General features: G+C 42.9%; 1 protein-coding gene across 6 annotated transcripts in view; it reads right to left on the bottom strand.

Moving 5' to 3' along the window:
- The window catches only part of LMO7 (LIM domain 7), a 251,676-nt gene that overhangs the window by 66,843 nt on the left and 159,504 nt on the right, over positions 1 to 25,329 (bottom strand). For all 6 annotated transcript variants that reach the window (XM_073580396.1, XM_073580397.1, XM_073580401.1 and 3 more), the window contains exons 6-8: positions 5,619 to 5,649; positions 2,571 to 2,684; positions 477 to 669 (exon numbers count right to left, since the gene is read on the bottom strand). In XM_073580396.1, coding sequence (XP_073436497.1) covers positions 477 to 669; positions 2,571 to 2,684; positions 5,619 to 5,649 — 338 coding nt within the window. The remainder of the gene's footprint in view (positions 1 to 476; positions 670 to 2,570; positions 2,685 to 5,618; positions 5,650 to 25,329) is intronic.

Here is a 25,329-nt window from a genome sequence, read left to right as displayed (position 1 = left end):
TCATTGAGACCCACACCAATCCAGAGAATGGAGCTCTGCAAAACCCCATCTAAATGGAGCGAAGGTAAGAGCATCCACACCTCTGCTCCATTCATTTTCTAGCTCACTGAAGTTCAAACAGTACAGCGATCCCAGCAGTTGTAACTCCACGGAACAGCAATTTATCTGCTAACCAACGTTGGGGAATAACTTACAATCTTGGTGCAAGACCTTTCAACATCTTCCTGAGACGTGTTATATTAAAAAAAATTAGAACCACAAAAATAGGGTATGCTGTTGATTTAAAACGCTGCAACAAGCAAAAGAAAAGAAACATACGTACATGCAAAAAAAATACACTTTCCAAATGTGAATGTGAATAAAATTCTCAAAAGTACATAAAAAAAAAGAAAACCTACCAGTGTGAATCGGGCCTAACACATGGTGTATAAAATCTAATGTTTCAAAAACTGCAAAAAGAACAAAAAACACCTTACCCTCACTGCTTCCTTTCAAAGTTGTGTCTGAAGAAAAGCTGGTATATGACTTGGAGCCAAAGGAGTCCAAGCTGTCCCAAGAATCGTCTCTTTTGTGAACAGGAAATAGATTTTCTCCTTTCTCGCTATACCACAAGTCACCACAACCGCTATCTCTCCCACTTCTCTTTAAACTGCTGGATTCTTCTAGTACCTATAATTTGCCAGAAAAAAGATATATGTTAGGAATAAAACATGGTTATGAATCCACACAACTTCTAGGTCCTGCCTCACATATCGGAGTATATTTTAACTGTACGTCTAAATACTGTGCACAAGATCCGTTCACACAATCTCTTCACTGCTCAGGTTGTATTGTAAGGGAAAGACCTATGACCATTGTTTTTCCTGGAAAATGCCACTAACAAAATGTAAAATAAGGAGTGTCAAACTTCCCTTAAGCTTCTAATACAGATAGAAGAATGAACTCAAACTTCTATACTCCACGCCAGTCGACATTCTGTACATTTCGAATGTTTCTTCAAAGTCCGGAAACTGCTTCAATTTCCCAAATTGCTACTTTTACTTAATGATGGAGACAAGTTGTGGCTGAAGAATGGGTAAACATGGCACGGATTCTTTGCACTTGCTATCGATATATAATTGTGAATTACGAGTTATATTTGTCTTGATCAATGCAAGAAAACTTTAAACTATCTTTATGTCCCTTTCTTAAGAATGGTTCAGTACTTAAATTTATAGCCTAGCAAGTATAAACTGTACTCAATTGACTTGTAATGAAGGATTCTTACACAACCTTTACACTTGATAGTAGTAAAGATAAGTCAGGGTATCGCGATCTGAAATTGCCACACCTAGAGTTTACTCTCTCACATGTACGATACAGTACAGAAAACCATTTTCGTGCGCTTTAAGATTTACTTTCACACAAGTTATTGTCCTTATACCATGACAGGTTAAAAAATAAGTCAGTATGTATGCCTATGTATTAGCCTCAGTACACAGGAAACAGCGTCTCGGGAACATCAGGAACACATTTTGTCTACTTCTGATCTAAAGTAATTTGACAATTGCAAAAGAACATGTAGTATTAATAAATTGGAATTTCGTGTGTTCATTCAGCCACTCTCAAATCTATTGTAATTATTCCTATTTAGCAGTACAAGATTTCTTAAAATAAGGAGATATTAAAGGGTCCTTAGTAAAATCAGTGTTGCACTTCAGTTCTCAAAATAAGGTGTACGGAATTGTGCCCAATAATGGTCATTGCCTCCTGGAACACGTCTATGGCTAAAACTTGTGGACCTCAATCCTTATTCAATTCTTGTACACATATGCATTTTTTTTTACCTTTGTTGCTTCATGGGGAAAAACGGCAAAATATAACCATTAAAAGCGCTCTCTGAGGTAAACACTTTTTCCTAAAGAATCCTATTAATATATTTCTTACAAGCTATAAAAATATGAAATGTGTTTTGGAGTGTATGATACATCAGCAGAGAATTGTAACTTCTGCTGAGGTGATCAATAACCAACATTGTACTGTCATTTTCTCTGTCAAAAGTAAAGCGCCCAATCAATCTCCTAAAATCACTTGACCAAAAATAAAACTTTATAAGTCCTCTCCTTCACACAAAAAAATGAAAAAAAAAAAACAATCTATTCGTGAGGTTTATTCCAAAACCTGCGGGCGCTGACTACATTAGGGATGATAAAAAAATGTTCAGTACTTCAAACAGAATTGGACTTTGACATTGGTGAAATAGAGCCGCTCCCTTCTCACCTGACACCAACAATAAATTCTTGGTTGTAATTTAATGATATACAGACATTAAATGCACTATAAGCGAGCTCAGCGGGTTACTAGGATAGCTTTATTTTTTATTAGGACACGCATGCCACCTGATGCATGTATTTCACAATTCATTTGGCAGCTAGAGCTACAGGCGTTGCAGTCTAGTCATACTTGTAATAAATAAGAAAAGGGCAATTACTAAAGCATTCAGGATTAACCTTATCAGACAAAATAAAGTGCGGTTATTCAACATTACAAGAGGTTGTACTTCATTGCATTTCATTTTTGGGCCGTCTCACCTTGGTCAGTGTTTGCCCTAGTAATCCTTCAAATGCTTTCAAGTTAAGTTGTGCACCATTATAGTACAGCAGACCATGTGCTTTTCTCCCAAGCCAATACAAGGTGATCAAAACCTAAATTAAAAAAAATGAAATGGTTAGCATAATCATGAGAAGCTTCAGGTTGCATTCACTCCTATAACACCAGACGCTAGAGGTAGAGTAATAATATCTCAAACTCTGAGCAACACGCAAAAGGTAGTTAAAATTCAGTCCATACACAAGTCCACCTTTGTCGCACATCCTGGGATTTTCAAGATATAATGTGTACTAATTATAGTCCACAGGCATGTTCAAAGGTTAATTTTGCAAACTCACCGTTTGAAGAAAAAAATGAAGGCCTCTTCATTTTTCATTCACATTACAGATCAATCTTGCTTTCTTAAGTAAATAGGTGCATTAATCCCTTAACATCCAATGATGTGCAGTGTCTGTCATTGGGTGCCTCCTCCTGTTTGGTGCGGGCTCCGGCGATGAGGCCATACTTTTTCTGGCACATGACAGCTGATCTGATCAGCTGTCATGTGCCCCTAACAGCCGTGGGTAGCATCGCAAAGCACCCGCCGCTGTTAACATGTTAAATGCTGCTATCAATCTCTGACAGCAGCATTTAACATGCGCACAATGGAAGTGAGTGGTAAACCACGCTCATCAGCGACCATGTCACATGACCACGGGTCACCGATAGGTTGACATGACAACCCAGGGTTTGCAGTAGACCCCTGTGGTTGTCATAGATCGTATCCACACCAAAATGATATCAATAAAAATATCAGCTCAGCACGCAAAAAATAAGCCCTTACCCAGCCCCAGATCATGAAAAATGGAGACACTACGGGTCTCGGAAAATGGCAATTTTTTTTTTTTAACACAAATAAAAAAAGACCCTATTCATGTTTGGTATCTACGAACCTGTAAAGTCCTGGAGAAATATAATGGCCAGTCAGTTTTACCATTTAGTGAACAAGGTAAAAAAAAAAAAAGAAAAAAAGGAAAGAAACAATTGTAGAATTGAACTTTTTCTTTGCAATTTCATCCACACTTTGAATTTTTTTTCCCCGTTTCTAGTACACAATTTGGTAAAAACAATTGTCATTCAAAAAGTACAACTCGTCCTGCAAAAAAACAAGCCCTCACATGGCCATATTGCCGAAAAAATAAAAAAGCTGTGGCTCAGGGAAGGGGGACCAAAAACAAGAGATGCAAAAGTGAAAATATCCCTGGTCATTAAGGGGTTAAAGAAAAAAAAAAAAGCATTCTGAAGTCCTCTATTTGTCATTGTAACTCCAGAATGTTTCAACGTATCCCAATGATTACGAGACTGTTTTTTGTGACACATTTTATGACAATGGTAAATTTAAGTGGATTTTTTTTTATAAATATCATATATCAACATATCAGAAATTTGATAAGTTTAAAAATATTTGCAATTTCACACTCCTCACAATTTCACACTCTGAATGATTATCCCTTTAATCCAGTCATACCACAGAAAAACATTAAACATTTCCCTCGTCTGCTTTACATCAGCACCATTTGTCAAATGCTCCTTTATGTTATTAGCATTTTAGAAGGTTTAAAAATATAGCAGTAATTGTTTATTTTTTTTCAAGGAAATGTACAAAATTATTTTTTTAGGGACCTATAAAGTTTTGAGGGTCTTCTATATTGGACCCCCCCCCCCCCCCCCCCAAGTGATACCACTTTGAAAACAGCAACCCTCAACATATTCATTCAGGTGCTTTTCAGGAATTTATGAAAAGTGGCATGACAGGAATGAAAACATTTATTTTTACCATCGAAATGTTACTAACTTCTGGACAGGTCACTATATCTGGAAACTCTAAGGCCATTATTTGGCCTTGAATTGAAATGGCAATCAAAAGGACCACACCATCATAAATTCAAAACGCCAATGGGGTTAAAGAGGAAGCCCCCACAATCTGATAACCATCTAGATGCTGCAGTCACAATTGGCAGCAGCATCTAAGGGGTTAAACAGCCATGGTCGGTGCCAACACTGATGCAGAAGGTTGTCAGCTATAGTGTACAGCGGGCAGCTGCTGGATTGTCACCTGTCGGAGGCTATTCTCTTATAGCACAGGACAGTAAAAAGACGTATTGGTGGTGATTAAGGGGTTAAAAACCTTGTCTCCGCGCATTAGTTATACACATGAAGCACAGTAAATATACATTGGACTATCAGTGCCTTTACATCTACATATATCCAACCAATTTCCATCCAATCAATCTAAACTGGTATACGTAATTGATCCAATTGAAATCGTTCTCATCTGCCAAAAAAACTGACATGAAAGACAATTCCATTTTAGGAAAAAGCAATCTTATTTTAGGCTAATCATAACAAATGTGGCTTCCATCCTACAAAACATCCGATTGTATAAAAGGCCAACTAAGCCCAATTTCATCATCTGTAAGATGGGTCAGACCAGTCAAATCCGTATATAAACCCACCTTCTCTCTTTACAAGACAGTTTTTTGCTTAACGACTATAGATCACTGAATGAGTTTTGGATGTGTGATCCATGACTTTCTACAGTTGTTTAAATTTGCTGTCTTTTATGGCAAAAAGGGACAACCACAATACACAAAGGATGAATACACTTAAATTCAACTCTGGTTGGTTTGATTCCTTTCAATTAAGGATTATCAGCTTCTTAAGATTTAAAATATATACACATACATACACATACATCCATCAGTGGTTACCACACTAACCAGAAATTTCAATTTTGACAATTAGGAGATCACCTTGGAATATACCTCATTTTCTGTCATTCTAATCATCACTTGTGGAATTATAAAACTAGAATATGCTTGGAAGGAGGCAGCAGATGAGTTAGAAAACTGAACAGGGTTTAAGACTTAACTTTCAAGTCATGTTAGTGATATCAAGACAACGCAATTCTCACCAAGACCGAGCAAAGCTCAAGAATATTTTACCTGAGATAAGTGACACCAACGCACTTTACAAACATCGAAACTTACATTTTTTAATCTTCTCTCGGTTTCTTCCGGTCTAAAAAGAAAAAAAAAATACATAAAGTACATTGATAAAACAAACAATTGTGCACAGATGCAGCAATGACACAAATGAGATATTATAAAAAGGACCAGCACACCTTGTTCCAGACAAGTCTGATCCAGTAACAACATTCAGAGATCCCACAGTAATTGTCATGTGGATTTCCTAGAAATTTCTTTCATCTTTGGAAGTCCATACAGGCACAGACTAACAAAAAATGAGGGCAGCTAGCAAGTAGGAAGGATATATTAGTTTTCAATTTCTCGACATGTATTAAAAAAGGAAATTGCTTTATCAATAACTAAAAAAAAACCTCAATAGTGATGGCTATTGTAACATTATCACAGTTCATGAGGAAAAATGTACTAAAGTCATGTTAACTATCATACACTCATGTTAAAGTTCAGGCAGCCCTATTAATGTTAACCTTTTTTCTTTATAACAATTTTGGTTTTTGCAACAGCTATTTCAGTTTCATATATCTAATAACTGGTGGACTCAGTTATATTTCTGGATTCAAATGAGGTTTATTGTACTAACAGGAAATGTGCAATCTGCATTTAAACAAAATTTGACTGGTGCAAAAGTATGGGCACCCTTATCATTTTCTTGATTTGAACACTCCTAGCTACTTTTTACTGACTTCCTGAAGCACTAAATTGGTTTTGTAACCTCACTGAGCTTTGAACTTCATAGCCAGGTGTATCAAATCATGAGAAAAGGTATTTAAGGTGGCCACTTGCAAGTAGTTCTCCTATTTGATTCTCCTATGAAGAGTGGCATCATGGGCTCCTCAAAACAACTCTCAAATGATCTGAAAACAAAGATTATTCAACATAGCTTTTCAGAGGAAGGATACAAAAAGTTGTCTCAGAGATTTAACCTGTCAGTTTCCACTGTGAGGAACGTAGTAAGGAAATGGAAGAACACAGGCACAGTTCTTGTTAAGCCCAGAAGTGGCAGGCCAAGAAAAATATCAGAAAGGCAGAGAAGAAGAATGGTGAGAACAGTCAAGGACAATCCACAGACCACCTCCAAAGACCTGCAGCATCATCTTGCTGCAGATGGTGTCACTGTGCATCGCTCAACAATACAGAGCACTTTGCACAAGGAGAAGCTGTATGGGAGAGTGATGCGAAAGAAGCCGTTTCTGCAAGCACGCCACAAACAGTCGCCTGAGGTATGCAAAAGCACATTTGGACAAGCCAGTCACATTTTGGAAGAAGGTCCTGTGGACTGATGAAACAAAGATTGAGTTGTTTGGTCATCCATAAAGGCATTATGCATGGAGGCTAAAAAACACAGCATTCCAAGAAAAACACTTGCTACCCACAGTAAAATTTGGTGGAGGTTCCATCATGCTTTGGGGCTGTGTGGCCAATGCCGGTACCGGGAATCTTGTTAAAGTTGAGAGTCGCATGGATTCAACTCAGTATCAGCAGATTCTTGACAGTAATGTGCAAGAATCAGTGACGAAGTTGAAGTTACGCAGGGGATGGATATTTCAGCAAGACAATGATCCAAAACACCGCTCCAAACCTACTCAGGCATTCATGCAGAGGAACAATTACGATGTTCTGGAATGGCCATCCCAGTCCCCAGACCTGAATATCATTGAACATCTGTGGGATGATTTGAAGCGGGCTGTCCATGCTCGGCGACCATCAAACTTAACTGAACTGGAATTGTTTTGTAAACAGGAATGGTCACAAATAACTTCATCCAAGATCCAGGAACTCATTAATAGCTACAGGAAGCGACTAGAGGCTGTTATTTTTGCAAAAGGAGGATCTACAAAATATTAATGTCACTTTTATGCTGAGGTGCCCATACTTTTGCACCGGTCAAATTTTGTTAAAATGCAGATTGCACATTTTCTGTTAGTACAATAAACCTCATTTGAATCCAGAAATATAACTGAGTCCATCAGTTATTAGATATATGAAACTGAAATAGCTGTTGCAAAAACCAAAATTGTTATAAAGAAAAAAGGTTAACATTAATAGGGGTGATCAAACTTTAACATATGACTGTACATAGAAACATAGCCTAACATTCTATGTGCACACGCTGCGGATTCACCTGCGTGTTTTTCCGCGCGGATCCGCAGGTAAAACCGCAGGTAAAGTGACCTGCGGTTTTCCTGCGGATTAGCCTGCGGTTTTGCCCTGCGGTTTCACACCTCTACTATGTTAAAGGTGTGAAACCACTGCGGAATCCGCCCAAACAATTGACATGCTGCGGTATGTAAACTTCAGCAAAACTGCGCGGAAAAAACCGCAGCGTGAGCTCAGCGGATTTGAAATGCCATAGGCTAACATGGCACTGTACCACGTCTGTGGAACTGCTGCGTTTCCGCAGGGCAGAAACGTTGCGGAAATGCAGCAGAATCAGCAACGTGTGCACATAGCCTAAGAGTTGGAAGGGACCTCCAGTCATCGTGTCCAAACCCCCTGCTCAATGCAGAATTCATTAAACCATCTCCGATGTGTCCAGCCTGTGTTTGAAGACTACCATTGAAGGAGAACTCACCACCTCTCGTGGCAGCTGTTCCACTCACCGATCACCCTCACTGTCAAAAAGCTTTCCAATATCTAATCTGTATCTTCTCCCTTTCAGTTTCATTCCACTGAATCTTTTGTTTCCATGTGCAGATGAGAATAATGATGATCCCTCTACATTGTGACATCCTGTCAGATATTTGTAGACGGCAATTAAGTCTCCTCTGAGCCTTTTTTTGCCAGCTAAAGATTCCCAGATCCTTTAACCATTCCTTCTAGGTCATACTTCACAATCTGCTCACCTATGAGACCAATTGGAGAGCCTCAAAAGGGGGGCCAAGGAGAATAGTAACAGCATATAGCATAGGGAAACACGTTTGGTTGCCTGCGGAATAGTAGGGTAAAGGCCCATTTAAACAGGTTGATAATAGTGAATATGATCATTTATAAATAAATAATAAATACAAATTTTGTTTCTTTTACAATAAACTTGTAACATTTATTGCTTACTGAAAGGGAGGAACCCTTTTTGGGCTATGTGCACACGCTGCAGATTGGTCTGCGGATTTGTATCTGCGAAACCGCAGGTCAAATGACCTGCGGATTGGCCTGCAGTTTATCACCTCTACAATGGAGAAGATGGTAAACCGCAGCAGAATCCGCAGAAAAGAAGTGACATGTCATTTCTTTCTGCGGATTCAAAACAGCAGCTTATCCGCAGCATGTGCACAGCAGATTGTAAAACACATAGATTTACATGCTACTGTACACTGTCTGCAGAACTGCTGCAGATCCGCAGCGGATCCACAGCGTGTGCACATAGCCTTAGGGTATGTGCACACGCTGCGGATTCTGCTGTGGAATTTTCCACGCAGATTTTGCTAAATCTGTAGGTAAAATGACCGGCGTTTTACCTGCAGATTTAGTGCAGTTTTTGTGCAGATTTCCCCTGCAGTTTTACACCTGCGGATTTCTAGAATGGAGCAGATGTAAAACTGCAGCAGAACTGCACAAAAGAAGTGTCATGCTGCAGTTTTAAATCCGCACCAAATCTGCGCGGAAAAATCCGCAGCATGTGCACAGCGGTTTTTGTTTTACATAGTCTTTAAATGGTACTGTACATCACTTGCAGTTCTGCAGAACAGCAGAAGAATCCGCAATGTGTGCACACACCCTTAAACTAAAACACACCAGTGAAAAACTGCAACACAACTAATGTACACTGGCCTTCAAAAGAGTGAGTCATAGGAATGGCATCCATCCCTTCTGTTATGCAACAAGCCAGACACATTATACATATCCCCTAAGTGAGGTCTTGAATATGGGGTTGCAAAAAATGAACATTTGTGCTTTATACTTTGTTTACAACACTCAATTTTTACTCTCAAAATTAATTTATCAGCTTTTATGGGAGTAACGTGAGACTGCATCTACTACTAAAAAACAAATGTTGGTTTGCAAACATTTCCTGCATTATGTGTACAGTATGCTTGTCTTGAATTACTGGCATGTAAACGACAACATTCCCACTAGGCCTGATTGCAATAATGGGTTAACCTCAAGCTCATGGTCATAACTTTAGTCAACAGCTGGCTATTCTCAGTCTCTCACTGCATCCTTGGGCGTAGCTGCACTGAGCTGAGAGGTTAGGAGAGAACCAATGTAGATAAAGCGATTGCAATTTTATGCCCCAAGGCCAAATAAGCAAACAAGACACATGAGCTCAAGGGCTCAAGGATTATCCCAGCTGGCAAAAGAAAGTCTGCTCATTTGGCCAGCTTCTGCGGAATTATTCACTGCAATTATAGGATAAGACAAGTGAGCAGGCGATCGGCTAACGCTATTAAAGGTTTACATATTGATCTTTTCTCTACTTGCTTCTGTTCTTCACAACGCGCAAGAAGCGTTAAACAACTCGATGTTAAGTTGCTAGTGATTTTTGCTTGTGGGAAGCAGCTCAGTCCAATCCAGTACATTAAAACAGCAGGAGAGGGTACGGTGCTGCGGCTTGTTTCCTACCCTGTAACCATGGGACATATTCCAGCACAGGACAATGAACATAACCGCCATTATGGTGTTCGGCAAATTGGGCATGGCTACCTGCACGACACGCCCTGCATACTTCAGCACTATATAAAGACACAGATTGCTCCTTATATGTTAGCTACTAGAAAAGACTCCGGCCATGCAAACAAACCTATTTTATGTACTGTACAGTGGAAAAAACGTATCTCATTAAGAGTTACTTTCCTGGGTGACAGTAGCCATCTTATCAAGGAACACTGTAAGCGCACATTTACAAGTAGAAGATAAATGGCGGGAATTTCAGTGGGTGTCCTATTTACCGCATGGTTGCTGAAATGGTGAGCATCCACTAGGAGGTGATACATCATGTGTCAATACTCAGATGGCACTTCTAAGGGAATTACAATTCTACGTAAAAAGTAGTGGATTAAAGCCGAATCCTGGACTTCCTAAAAGCCTACATTTCAGGGCAATTTAGAAGCTCAGTTGATTACATGGTAAAGTCTATAGGTAGGAGTTACAGTGCCACAAAACGAGGCAAAGCATATTAAGCCGGGGTCACATGGCTGGTCATTCTGTTATGCCAGGGAATAGGGGCAGATTATTCAAATGACACTCGGCTCACACTCTGCCAGAGTGTCCGTGCACTGTGCTCCAATTCTCTCACATGGGAGAATCTCAGTACAAGTGAAGAGAAGACTGAGAAAGTAATTTCTCCATCTCCTCTATTGTCATCGTCCACGGTAATCGCTCTGTGCTTGCAGCATGCCAAATCTGCATGAGAAAATAATCGCTGATCTGCACTGCCCCATAGTATAACACTGGGCCGAGTGCTATCGGATAAAAAAATCGGATAGAACTCTCCTGTGATATACGACAGTGTGAGCAAGCTCTAGGAAGACAATCAAATGTGTATGGGGGCCACCCAACTCCTCAGAGGCATATACAGTATTTCACAAAATTGAGTACACCCCTCAAATTTTTGCAAATATTTTGACATCTATTCATGGGACAACAGGGAAGATATGACACTGATACGTTATAAAGTTATCAGTGTACAGCTTGTACAACAGTGTATATTTGATGCGTCCTCTAAATGACTCAACACAGCAATTAATGTATAAACCACTAGCAACAAAAACTGTGCCCCAATTAGCCATCTTCCACTCCGGTGTCATGTGACCGGTCTTGGACTGGCCCATTGGAGAATCCTCTGGTGGGCCCCTGTGCAGGAGTGGGTCACTACCCTCTTATAGGAGCAGTACTTGGCATAACACACTTGATTCACTATACACAAAGGCAGCATCTTATTAATTTAACTAACCCAGATTACTGCTATAGAAATTTGTGAATGGGGGTAAAGTCATATTTGCATGTAGCTGAAAAGTGGGGCCCTGAAGGATGTTACTGATGAGCCCAGCAGTGCATGTGACGCATTAGTATTACAAGGTCTCAGGTGTGAATGGTGTTAAATTTAGTGATGTCGCTCACTCTCATACTGGTCACTGGAAGTTCAGCATAGCACCGAGCTGCACGGTAGCCAACACCATTCAGCAGTATAACAAGACAAGTTTGACTCAGAAGAGGCCTCACCATGGTTGATCATACATGTTGAGTGCACATGCTCAGCGTCACATACAGTGGTTGTCTTTTCAAAATAGACATACAAGTGCTGACAGGATTGCTTCAGAGGTTATAGGGTTGGGGGAAATCAGCCTGTCTGTGATCAGACCATACGAAGCACACTGCATGAAATTGGTCTACATAGCCGTCGCCCCAGAATGAAGCCTCTCTTCTAAAGATGATGCACAAGAAAACACGCAGTTTGCTGAAGACAAGCATATTAAAGACATGGATTACTTGAACAATGTCCTGTGGTCTGATGAGATAAAGACTTTTTTTGGTTCAGATAGTGTGAAGCATGTGTGGCAGCAACCAGGTGAGGAGTAGAAAGACAAGGGTGTCTTGCCTATCTATAGTCAAGCATGGTGGTGAAAGAGTCATGGTTTGGGGCTCCATGAGTGCTGCCGGCTGTGGGAAGCTACAGTTCATTGAGGGAACCATAAATGTAAACATGTACTGTGACATACATGGATTCTTCGTTGAGTTATGTTTATACACACCTATCTTGCGGATGCAGTGTATATTTTGTGGCAGATTACAATTTAATACCTGTCTTAAGTCTAGGAACTATATAATCTTACTATACATATAACCAATCTCTAAATCTTTAAGGTGAGGAGTTTATGTATTGAAGCTATCCGTGAGAGAATTATACTTCCATATTGGCTATCTTTATTCATATAGATTAGTACTTAACATTCTGTGCTTATGATGAAATCTTTGTATATCTTTATGGATTATGTTGTATGTATGTGGCCCACATGACATGATATTCCTATGTATATACATACATACGAAAAAGGGAAAAAGGTCCACAATCTTTAGGACCAAAACGTCGCTGTATGGGCAAATAGCCGAATGGGCTAATAAATAGCACTTTAACTGGAATCTCCTTGGTGTGCTGTTTTCATCTTTCATCTACACATACATACACACACCGGTATATCTTTACAATCACTTGATTTGCAATTTTCTGAGATCATTCGGACACAATGCTTTTGATATGGGACACATTTTAATAAACTTCCTAGATATGTGTGCAATATGTGGCAGGCATATACAAATTAATCTTCTGCATGTAGCGGTTATACCTGCACGCATGCGCACCATGGTCCCTGCACATCCGCCAGCACTCCGCATCTGCTATGCTGACCTCCGATTACAAAACCAGTGCGGTCCTGACATCACTTGGCATGTGATGCCGACGTCGCTTGGCATCAGGGTTGCCATGGCGACACGTGCGTCACCAGTGGTTGACACTATGATTCTATTGGTCGGAGGCTTTATTTTTTAATCCATCACTTCCTCGTACACACTGCTCGTTGACAAAGACCTTTGGACAAAATGCGCGTCGTGTTGTGTGCGCTGGCACTCCGGAAGCAGCCCCATGTTACAATATTGATCCATATTATGAAATGTGTTATTACATCACCCCCATCTGGGTGTTTCTGTATAATACATACACTTTACTGGGCCATATGGGATAGCCAATCTACTATATAATCGTCTAATTCTGTCTGTGTGTAATGGAAATCCCGCGTTGCTGATTAGTCGCAACGACAAAGAGACAGACCGAATTGGCCGATTATATAGGGAGCCGTGTAGGACGCAGTTGTAGGAAAGAGGTCCTCACAGGAACAACTGTAATGTGGACGCATCCGTGATGTGGTACCGTGCACTCCCGTGTATGAGGCCGGCGTGTCGTCAGCTGCGGAAAGTCTCGCGATATGCCGCCTGCTCTCACGGTGAGTTAGGCACCGGCTGTGGTTACCTGGCAATGCACTGACTCCAACAACCGAGCAGCGCAGCTATGGAGGGAGACAGAGACAACTTCTACCTGGACCGTATCCTGCATTCTGTGAGGGAGACGGCGACCGGTGCGTGGGCGCGGGGGGGGGCAGAGACAGGCGAGGGGGCGGCACAGGGGGACTGTGGGGAGAGGCGGCTGTCACTTCAGCGCCGGCGTATGGGGCACATTATGCGTCACAGCTGGCGTTATGCGTCTAATCTGTGCCTGGCCGGTGTGGCCGCTCCGTGCCACCCTGTGTGTCCCATCCTATCATGTGTTCTGCCCTGTGTATGGAAGCAATGAAGAATTATCTAAAACTAGATGGTGGCCCGATTCAAACGCATCGGGTATTCTAGAATATGTATGTAGTTTTGCGGGCGGCCTGCACCTGTCGCAGTCAGGCAGCGAATACCGCGTTGCTGATTGGTCGCGCCCGTCCGGCTCAGGCCAGTCGCGAATTGGCGCGCTGATCTCCCAACGGTTGCCGCGGGTCATCTCCTGCCGCACGGAGGTCAGCAGCGACGCAATCGGGAGATGACCGGCGCTAGCCTGGTAGTTTGTGGCCGGCCGGGTGCGACCAATCAGCGACAGGTGCAGTCAGCCCGCAAAACTACAGTTGTGGCCAAAAGTATTGACACCCCTGCAATTCTGTCAGATAATACTCAGTTTCTTCCTGAAAATGATTGCAAACACAAATTCTTTGTTATTATCTTCATTTAATTTGTCTTAAATGAAAAAACACAAAAAGAATTGTCCTAAAGCCAAATTGGATATAATTCCACACCAAACATAAAAAAGAGGGTGGACAAAAGTATTGGCACTGTTCTAAAAATCATGTGATGCTTCTCTAATTTGTGTAATTAACAGAACCTGTAACTTACCTGTGGCACCTAACAGGTGTTGGCAATAACTAAATCACACTTGCAGCCAGTTGACATGGATTAAAGTTGACTCAATCTATGTCCTGTGTCCTTGTGTGTACCACATTGAGCATGGAGAAAAGAAAGAAGACCAAAGAACTGTCTGAGGACTTGAGAAACCAAATTGTGAGGAAGCATGAGCAATATCAAGGCTACAAGTCCATCTCCAAAGACCTGAATGTTCCTGTGTCTACCGTGCGCAGTGCCATCAAGAAGTTTAAAGCCCATGGCACTGTGGCTAACCTCCCTAGATGTGGATGGAAAAGAAAAATTGACAAGAGATTTCAACGCAAGATTGTGCGGATGTTGGATAAAGAACCTTAACTAACATTCAAACAAGTTCAAGCTGCCCTGCAGTCCGAGGGTACAACAATGTCAACCCGTACTATCCGTCGGTGTCTGAATGAAAAGGGACTGTATGATAGGAGACCCAGGAAGACCCCACTTCTTACCCCGAGACATAAAAAAGCCAGGCTGGAGTTTGCCAAAACTTACCTGAAAAAGCCTAAAATGTTTTGGAAGAATGTTCTCTGGTCAGATGAGACAAAAGTAGAGTTTTTTGGGCAAAGGCATCAACATAGAGTTTACAGGAGAAAAAAAAGAGGCATTCAAAGAAAAAAACATGGTCCCTACAGTCAAACATGGCGGAGGTTCCCTGATGTTTTGGGGTTGCTTTGCTGCCTCTGGCACTGGACTGCTTGACCGTGTGCATGGCATTATGAAGTCTGAAGACTACCAACAAATTTTACAGCATAATGTAGGGCCCAGTGTGAGAAAGCTGGGTCTCCCTCAGAGGTCATGGGTCTTCCAGCAGGACAATGACCCAAAACACACTTCAAAAAGCACTAGAAAATGGTTTGAGAGAAAGCACTGGAGACTTCTAAGGTGGCCAGCAATGAGTCCAGACCTGAATCCCATAGAACACCTGTGGAGAGATCTAAAAATGGCAGTTTGGAGAAGGCACAATTCAAATATCAGGGACCTGGAGCAGTTTGCCAAGGAAGAATGGTCTAAAATTCCAGCAGAGCATTGTAAGAAATTCATTGATGGTTACCGGAAGCGGTTGGTTGCAGTTATTTTGGCTAAAGGTTTTGCAACCAAGTATTAGGCTGAGGGTGCCAATACTTTTGTCTGGCCCATTTTTGGAGTTCTGTGTGAAATGATCAATGTTTTGCTTTTTGCTTCATTCTCTTGTGTTTTTTCATTTAAGACAATTTAAATAAAGATAATACCAAAGAATTTGTGTTTGCAATCATTTTCAGGAAGAAACTGAGTATTATCTGACAGAATTGCAGGGGTGTCAATACTTTTCGCCACAACTGTACATACATATTCTAGAATACCCGATGCGTTAGAATCTGGCCACGATCTAGTAATTATATAATGGTATAGATTCTATTACCACATGGTCTGTGTGTGGAATAAACAAACATTAATAGGTTCTCTCTGTCAGCGTGCCCAGTTCTTTGCACGGGTGCATGTTTTATCCTTCCCTTCTCTCCTTGCACCCGATTTTGGACAAAAAAGTTCTGTAAGCTATATAAATATTGTGGATGTTGGATCATTTTTTCTCAGGTTCTTTGTTTGTAATGTGACATACTAAAACAGAGCATGATCCCCCTACCTTCGGAAGCTGGTCCACAGGGCAGTATTCCAACATGATAATGACCCCAAACACACCTCCAAGTCTACCATTGCTTTGCTAAAGAAACTGAGGGTAAAGGTGCAGGACTGGCCAAGGATGCTTCCAAACCTAAACTCTATTGAACATCTGTAGGACATCCTCAAACAGAAGGTGGAAGAGAGCAAGGTCTCCAACATGCACCAGCTCCGTGACATCTTCATGGAGGAGTGGAAGAGGATTTCACTGGCAACCTGTGAAGCTCTAGGGAACTCCATGTCCAGAAGAGTTACGGCAGGGTTTGAAAATGATAGTTGCCACACAAACTATTCACACTTTGGCCAAAATTTGGCCATTATCACTTAGGGGTGTAATCACTTTTGTGATATACTGTATGAGGCAGTTAGTTCTGGTCAGGAGACCCGCTGGTGTGACCGGATATTGCAATTCAAGGATGGTCCCTGCATGACAGATTTATGAACTTGGCCTAAGAATTATTAGGCATTAAGCACTGCAGTGGTAACTCACCTATTCCTACTGAAATAAAAATGCAAACTATGCAACAAGATAAAAGAAACCACAAAAGCGCCCATAGGGCCTTACCAGTGCAGATATAATGAATATAAGTTAAATAGTGCAGGGTACTCACCCTCAATAGTTGTGTAAAGCCACAACTACTGTATGCGCTTAGTCACATGCAATGAAGCTGCAGCAGGATGGTGTAGACAGACAGCGTCTGCTTCCATTACTCAAAGAGGAGATCCCAAGAGGGAAAAAAAAACACCAGATTCCCGCGCTGCTACATTTCAACTATCAAATAGAGGAAATCCAGTAGATTTCTGTACATTCGACCTGAAGAGGTCACTGAATGGACCTCGAAACGCGTTGTCTCTGTATGTACCATAAATAAAGTACTGATATTGGAACCAATTTCTACAATCTACTGGATTTCCTCTATTTGATGGTTGAAATATTGCAGCGCAGGAATCTGGTGTTTTTTTCCCTCTTGGGATCGCCTCTTTGAGTAACTATGCAACAAGGACATTTATATGGGGGGGATAACTGTCAGCTTAAAGGGGTTTGAAAAGTGAAAAATAAGCTTTAAATATTAGGTTTTAGAATTTAGTAATACTATTCAATTAGTGCACCTGTCCTAATCCTCTGGTGGTTGCTTTGGTCCCGGGAGCTTGACTTAGGCCTCTTTCACACATCAGGTTTTCGCCGTCAGGCGCGATCCGGCGCTTTTGACAAAAACCGGATCCGGCGAAATGCAATGCTGGATCCGGTTTCCCCCCCATTGACTTGCATTAGAGCCGGATGGCCATGCGTTTCATCCGGTTTTCGCCGGATCCGGCAATGTGTCGCAATCCGGCGTCTGGAAAAAACGGCTACTGTAACGTTTTTTGTCTCTGGAGAAAAAGCCGGACACACCGGATCCGGCGTGTCCGGCTTTTTCACATAATGAAAGCCTATGAGCGCCGCAATGCGCCTGAACCGCGACAGCCGGATCCGGTGGCCGGATCCGTTTTTTTTGGTCTGAGCATGCTCAGTAGCTCTGCCCACAAGACACATATATAAAAGCAAGACAGTGGGACCCTCAGCCACACCCAACATGCCACCCAAGACAAGAACCAGGTGCAGGAGAAGGCAGAAGACATCTGCAGCCGCACCATCAGCACCACCACCACCCCAAATGGAGCAGCATGCTGAACAACGGGAGGGGAGTCCAGCAGCAGATGAGAGACGGTAATTATCAAATCCCCCATTCCTCCAAACTAGGGCCATGGAATATCAAGATATTCATTGGCCCTTTGTTTCTCTTTATTCAACAGCCGCCCAAGAGATGATGCAGCAGCAGCAGCAGCAGCAGCAATGGCAGCACTGGCAGCAGCACCACCACCCACAGCCATGGAGTCTGGCCAGCAGGAAGACAGCACATCTTCTTCTGGGAGCCCTCCCTCGCATCGTCAGCGTTTGACGGTAAGTTTTTATTTCCAAAATCCATCATCTCTGTAATATATGTCTATTCATTGCCTTTTATTTCAAAACAGGAATCACAAGATGAAGAGGAGCTCCCAGAAGAAGAAGGAAGAGGTGGACAGACACCTGGAGTGGGCTCGCAATTGGTAAGATTTTTGCATCAAACGCAGAAACACATCACACTACACACAACACATAGAAAACAATGTTCTGCAGACCACACACAGCAAACAAATGCCTACATCCAAAGACATAACATTTTTTGTTTTCTTCTCTAGTATTCCCAATCTGGTGCTCGGCCAAGAGGTCCTCGCAGTGCCTCCCAGGGTCGTCGGCGACAGCAACGCGGCAGTCACCAGCGTGTAAGTATAAATATTTTTGCTTTGTTTTTTTGCACTTTTTATTTCATTTCTTTTGTGGAAGCTAATTATGTTATTTTTGTCTTTTTCTTTAACAGCCTTCACAGCGTGCTCCCGACTCTGACGGTGAGGATGGAGGAACCGATGTGGACCACCTCATCGATCTCGTCAGAGAAAGGGAGCCGCTCTGGAATATGGCTGACCGCCGCCATGCTGACCTTATCGTTACCCGACGACTCTGGGAGGAAATCTGTTCGCTCCTTGTGGACCGCTGGGAGGACCTCGATGCTCGGGCCCAGATTAAAGAGCGTAAGTATATACAGTACCGGTTGCTTGATTTAAACCAGTGTTTCCCGAACTCCAGTCCTTGTGGTCCCCACGGATCATGTGTTCAGGATTTCTATTTACTTTGGAAATCCTGAAAACATGACCCCTGGGGACCATGAGGACTGGAGTTTGGGAAACACTGATGTTGTATACTAACCACTTTTGTCCTTTCTCGTTTCAGGGGAGAGAATTGTGAAGCGGTGGCGGTCTGTGAGGGATCGTTTCAAGAAGGAGTTCAATAAAGAGATGCGGGCCCCGAGTGGATCTGGAGGACGCAGGAGCAAGTACAAGTATGCACGAGCCCTGTCGTTCCTCCGGGATACAATGGTCACCAGAAGGTAAATATTACACACCACATGTGACAAAAAAATGTTTAGATGTAACTTTTTTTTTCAGCCAGGGCCATACCATGTCACTATTTTAATTGTTTTTTTTTCTCTTTATTACACAGCACGGTGAGCAGCACTCGGGAGCCTGCACGATTGGACCCTTCTGAGGCGATCCCTGAGGAGACCGGCACCGAGGGACACTTCGACCGCCCCGGTACATCTGCACCTTCCCACACATTCGACCCATCTGTCCCATCCACCAGCACAGGAGCATCGTGGCCGCCTACATTACATGAAGCTGCTGGTGAGGAGATCGCTTTCCCTTTACCCCACCCTTCTGCCCCTGCCACCTCTAGTACACCTGCGGGTACTGGGCGGCAGCGGCAGAGGGGTCAGGAAAAGAGTTATGCGCCAGAGTTCTTGCATCTGAATGCATCTTTCCAGAACTGTCTCAAAGTCTTGTCCGAGCAAATCTCCGCAGGCTTTCAGCAGATCAACTCCAGCATTCTGGAGGTGAAGACACTTCTGCAAACCATGAATTCAGAAGCAAGATCTTCGCCAAACCACACCTTTTTCAGGTCTGTTGTGGAGCGCATGGAAACTCTCTCTCCTACCCAGCAGATGCATGTAATGCATTCATGCCACAGTGCTCTCCAGCACGTTACGTCCCAACCTCCTCCTCCCACCACAGTAGTTCCTCTACCTGCACCCCCTCCAGCCACTTTCCATCCTCCCCCTCCTATTACATGCCATCTACCTCCCCAGCACCAGCCACCTACCCAGTACCAGCAACCTCCCCAGTACCAGCAACCTCCCCAGTACCAGCAACCTCCCCAGTACCAGCAACCTCCCCAGTACCAGCAACCTCCCCAGTACCAGCAACCTCCCCAGTACCAGCAACCTCCCCAGTACCAGCAACCTCCCCACTACCAGCAACCTCCCCACTACCAGCAACCTCCCCACTACCAGCAACCTCCCCAGTACCAGCAACCTCCCCAGTACCAGACATCTCCCCACTTCCAGCAACCTGCCCCATACCAAACTCCTTCCCCGTACCAAACTCCTTCCCCATACAACTTGCCATCAACATCATCTGCTCCTACAGTGCCTGCCCAACCCTCCACTCCACTGCCCACCACCTCTTCTGCCTCCCACATGTCCACCCATTCTGTAGCTTTTTCCACACCTCCACCTCTAACTGTTCCTTCCCCACCACGATCCCAGTCCTCTCTCCACACTCCCAGTGTCGAAGAGTCCCGCAGCCCCTCCAGCAGTATTTCCACCCCACACTACACCGAGTTGTAATGTTTTTTTTTAATAAAAATGCCCATTTGTTTGTTTTCAAACATTTATTCAAAAAGTTTTTTTAACTAAATTTAAAAACATTTTACAAAAAAAAAAAAAAATTTAAATAAAAGTTAAATTACTTTTACAATGGTTGTCTGTCATTTCTTTCTGCGGCGAAATATGTTTACAAAAAAAGGTTAAATAATTTCAAAGGTCAAAAAGGTATTCAAAACCTGGTATATAACTGTGGGTAAATTTTACCTTTTTGCCACAGTTGTGTTCCTGGTTGTTTTGGAAGTAAAGTATTTCACCTAAAAAGTTGTGTTTATTGTTGGTGATTTCCTAACAATGTACACAACTTTTGTTAAAAGGTGAAATACTTGGCATAAAACACAACCAGGTACACACCTGTGGCCTAAAGGTAAAAATAGTAAGACCATGACAAGATAGCCAACTTTGGTTGGCAAAGGTATATACTGTTGGTACACAAGTTTGGTTAAGGGCACAAATCTTTCACACTCTGACATCCTGCCAGTGTACTCTGCCTTGAGGTGACAAAGTATTGTGCAAAATTGTCCCTCATTACTGAAACCGTCACAGAACTTCTAGTGGTAATGTCATGGTAATCTTGCAAGGTGGTTTCTTCAGAGGTGTCCTCAATGGAAATGGGTTCCTTGCAGATAACAAAATTGTGGAGTACCACGCAAGCTTTGATCACCTCGTCCACAGTTTCTGTCTTGAGGTTGATCGCAGTCAATAGGACCCGCCATTTGGCTGTCAGAATACCAAAGGTACATTCAACCATTCTTCTTGCTCTTGTGAGGCGGTAATTAAAAATGCGTTTTGTTCTTGACAATCCTCTGCTAGAGTACGGTTTCAAAAGGTGTTCTGACAGCTGGAAGGCTTCATCCCCTACACAGACAAATGGCATAGGTGGACCAGATGTTTGCGGCAGCGGTCTAGGGGGTGGGAACTGGAAGGTGTTTCCATACAGTTTACGCCCCATGGCAGACAGTTTGAAAACTTGAGAGTCATTGGAGCGGCCATAGGCCCCAATATCAACAGCAATAAATTTGTATTCCGCGTCAGCGATGGCCATGAGGACAATGGAAAAATATTTCTTGTAATTGAAATATTCCGATCCCGATCCGGCTGGCTTTACAATGCGGATAGGTTTCCCGTCCACAGCGCCCAAGCAGTTGGGAAACTGACATATCTGTTGAAACTTTTCTGAAATTTCAATCCACCTCTCTGTTGTGGGCTCTGGTAAAAACTCTTCAGCTAAGGAGTCCCACAGTGCACGGCATGTGTACTTCACTATTCCAGATATGGTGGAAATCCCGAGTCTGTACTGGAAACGCAGTGACGAAAGGGATTCTCCAGTTGCAAGAAATCTGTGGGGAATTAAAAAACAATCAATTAGTTTAAAATCACAGCATTACATAGCAAAACTCAGCTATAACACTTGGAGATACAAACTACCACCAACAAGATTGCAGTGAAAGTGTGCTCTGATGCGAGCACATCCAATAAATGTGGCTTACCTTAAGCTCTGCGGGTGAAACGGAGAAGCGACAATAGGTGTCCGCTTTTCTTATGAGGTGTGCAATGCGCTCCACCAAGTAATCAAAATTCTCCATTTTCATCCTAACATATCCAAAAAATTTATCCGGGTTTCGTCTAAGGTCCATGCAGAGTGTAGAATAGACCCCACGCGTCATTCTCTTGGCTGTGATGGGGTGGATCCACAAACGTCGTCTACGATGCCTGATGCGCTGCTGTCTCGCTCTCTCCTTCTCCAGAACAATCACCCTCAAACGATTCGCCTCCGCTGTAAAATCCGCCAAATTCTTCAAAATATTTCCAATCACAACATCCATCTTCGCCTGTAACTTGCTCTTCTCTCCAACCTGCACTTTCTCCTCTCCAACCTGTCAAAGAAGGGCTGTAGGAACATGCTATATATAGTTTTTCAGTAGCCAATCCCGTTCGGAAGGCCACAAGGGGCGATTTTAAAAACCGGATCCGGCGTAATCCGTCGAAAAACGGAACAAAAACCGGATGAACCGGATGAGACGGATCCGGTTTTGTCTGTGAAGAACAAGACGGATCCGGCAGAAAAACGGATCCGTCACATCCGGTTTTACGAAATATTTGCCGGATCCGGCGCTCCGGCACGACGCCGGATCGCACCTGACGCCGAAAACCTGATGTGTGAAAGTAGCCTTAGGGTCCCATTTCACATAGCGATGCTCCAGCGATCCCGACGATACGACCTAGGAAGGATCGCTGGTGCGTCGCTAGTAAGCTGTCAAACAGGCAGATCTATTCAACGACACAGCAATGATACGGTGATCCGTATAACGACCTCGGCGGTCGTTGGTACCTTGTCATACAGAAGCTATTCTGACGACTCACGCCTGCGTCCCCGAGTTCTGCGTCTCCAACGAGGTCGCTCGTCGGCGTCAAACACAGCGATGCATGCTGGCCAGCGGGATGCCAACAATAAAAAAAATGGCCTAGGACATTCGAGCATGATCAGCGATATCCAGCGGGGGGGGGGGCGATCGCCGCTATGTGTCACATGTAGCGAGATCACTGGCGAGGTCGCTGTTGCGTCACAAAATCGGTGACGTTTAAGCGATCTCGCTAACGATCTCATTATGTGAGATGGGGCCTTTAAAGGATTGTTGCTCTTTTATATTGATAACCTACCCTCTTGATAGGTCATCAATAATTAGATTGGCAGTTGCCTGACCACCCTGCACCTCCTTCCATTAAATCAAACAAGGGCAGCTCTGTATTATCAGGCAGTGGTTATTACATACTTGATGTAGTTGTGCTATTCAGCTTCGCAACAGCAAACAAAGACCAGCCACCAGAACAGAGAACAGCTGATCGGTAAGGCCTGTTTCACACTTCCGTTTTTTTCAAATCCGTCAAAATCCGTTGTTTTCCGTAAAAAAAACGGATCCGCCATTTTTTGCAGGATCCGTTTTTTTGTCCCATAGACTTCAATTACGGTTACCGCGGATCCGTCAAAAAAACGGATCCGTTTTTAAAAAAACGGATCCGTTTGCATCAGTTTCCGTCAAAAAAACGGAAACGGATCCGTTTGGCGGACACAAAAACGGAAGTGTGAAACAGGCCTAAGGGTCACACTCCTGGCACCAACAGCAATCCTGAGAATGGGACTCGGAAGAGACGACTAAATGAATGAAGCAGTGGCTCTTCATATTTATCACTGCTCTCTATTAAATCTCTATGGGACTGCTGGATATTGGACAAGGGTTAAAGCCAAAACAATACGAAATGCTAAATTTAATGAAACGTGAATAATGGTCTTCTAAAGTTAGTCTACAGGAAACAAAGTGTCAGGCAATGTAAACATACCAGCACAAAGCTTTCTTTGAGAAAATAATACATTTTGCTAGGTGAGTAGAACAATGTTTTTGGACAAGGGTCAAAGTAAATATAATTTCTTACAACATTTATAGCATTATACAATTGAACTGTAATAGTAATGGAAAAAGACGTATAGCATTCAGCAAACTTGTATGCAGTCGAATATAAACCAATCAAAATCATTTAACTTGCTGCCGAGCATGTGCGCAGTTCAGTAGGAAAATGGCAAAAAATAAATACACAGGAATTCAACCGTTATTGGAAATGTAATAGTCGAACACACAATGTTGTGTACATTCTTATGGCAATTTGTCTTTTCTAGGCCACAAATGTATTCAAAGACACGTAACGCAACTAGTTACGGGTAACAAAGACACAAAGACAACGGCTATTACCAAATTTCACAATACAACCTGTGTATTATTGAATAGACACTAGACTGCTGTACATACTGTACATTATTATTTATTTATATAGCACCATTGATTCCATGGTGCTGTATATGAGAAAGGGTTACATACAAATTACAGATATCACTTACAGTAAACAAACTAACAATGAGACAGATACAGAGGGGAGCGGACCCTGCCCTTTCGGGTTTACATTCTACAGGATGGTGGGGAAGAAGACAGTAGGTTGGTGGGTTGCAGCAGTTTCGGTATTGGTTGAGGCGATATCTTCGGTAGTGGTGAGGAGGTAGCGGTGTCATTGCAGGCTGTAAGCTTTCTTGAAGAGGTGGGTTTTCAGGTTCAGTCTGAAGGATCCGAATGTGGTTGATAGTCGGACGTGTTGGGGCAAAGAATTCCAGAGGATGGGGGATATTTGGGAGAAGTCTTGGAGGTGGTTGGGTGAGGAGCGAATACATGTGGAGGAGAGAAGGCGTTCTTGGGAGTACCGGAGATTACGTGAGGGAAGGTATCGGGAGATTAGTTCACAGCCATATGGGGTAGACAAGTTATAGATGGCATTGTAGGTCACTATTAGTAATATGAACTGGATACGCTGAGGGAATGAGAGCCAGTGAAGAGATTTGCAGAGGAGAGAAGCGGAGGAGTACCGAAGAAAGAAATGAATTGGTCGAGCAGCAAAGTTGTGGATGGACTGGAGAGGTGCGAGGGTGTTAGCAGGGAGGCCACAGAAAAGGATGTTGCAGTAGTTGAGGCAGGAGATGATGAAGGCATGCACAAGCATTTTATTAGATTGAGGGTTGAGGAAAGGACGGATTCTGGAAATATTTTTGAGTTGGAGGTGACAGGAGGTAGAAAGAGCTTGGATGTGCGGTTTGAAGGACAGGGCAGTGTCAAGGGTTACTCCGAGGCAGTGGACTTCCGGTACGGGGGAAAGCGTGATGTCATTAATTGTGATAGATAGGTCAGGTAAGGAAGATCTGTGAGATGGAGGTCAGGTAAGGAAGATCTGTGAGATGGAGTAAAGATGATGCGTTCAGATTTGTCCACATTGAGTTTGAGGAAGCGAGAGGAGAAGGAGGATATGCCTGATAGACACTC

The sequence above is a fragment of the Dendrobates tinctorius genome, unplaced genomic scaffold (assembly GCF_039654945.1).
Source record: "Dendrobates tinctorius isolate UK_male_01 unplaced genomic scaffold, ASM3965494v1 ptg000064l, whole genome shotgun sequence".
NCBI classification, from domain to species: domain Eukaryota; kingdom Metazoa; phylum Chordata; class Amphibia; order Anura; family Dendrobatidae; genus Dendrobates; species Dendrobates tinctorius.
Note: the sequence above shows the minus strand (reverse complement) of the source record. Positions and strands in the feature narration are given on the sequence as shown.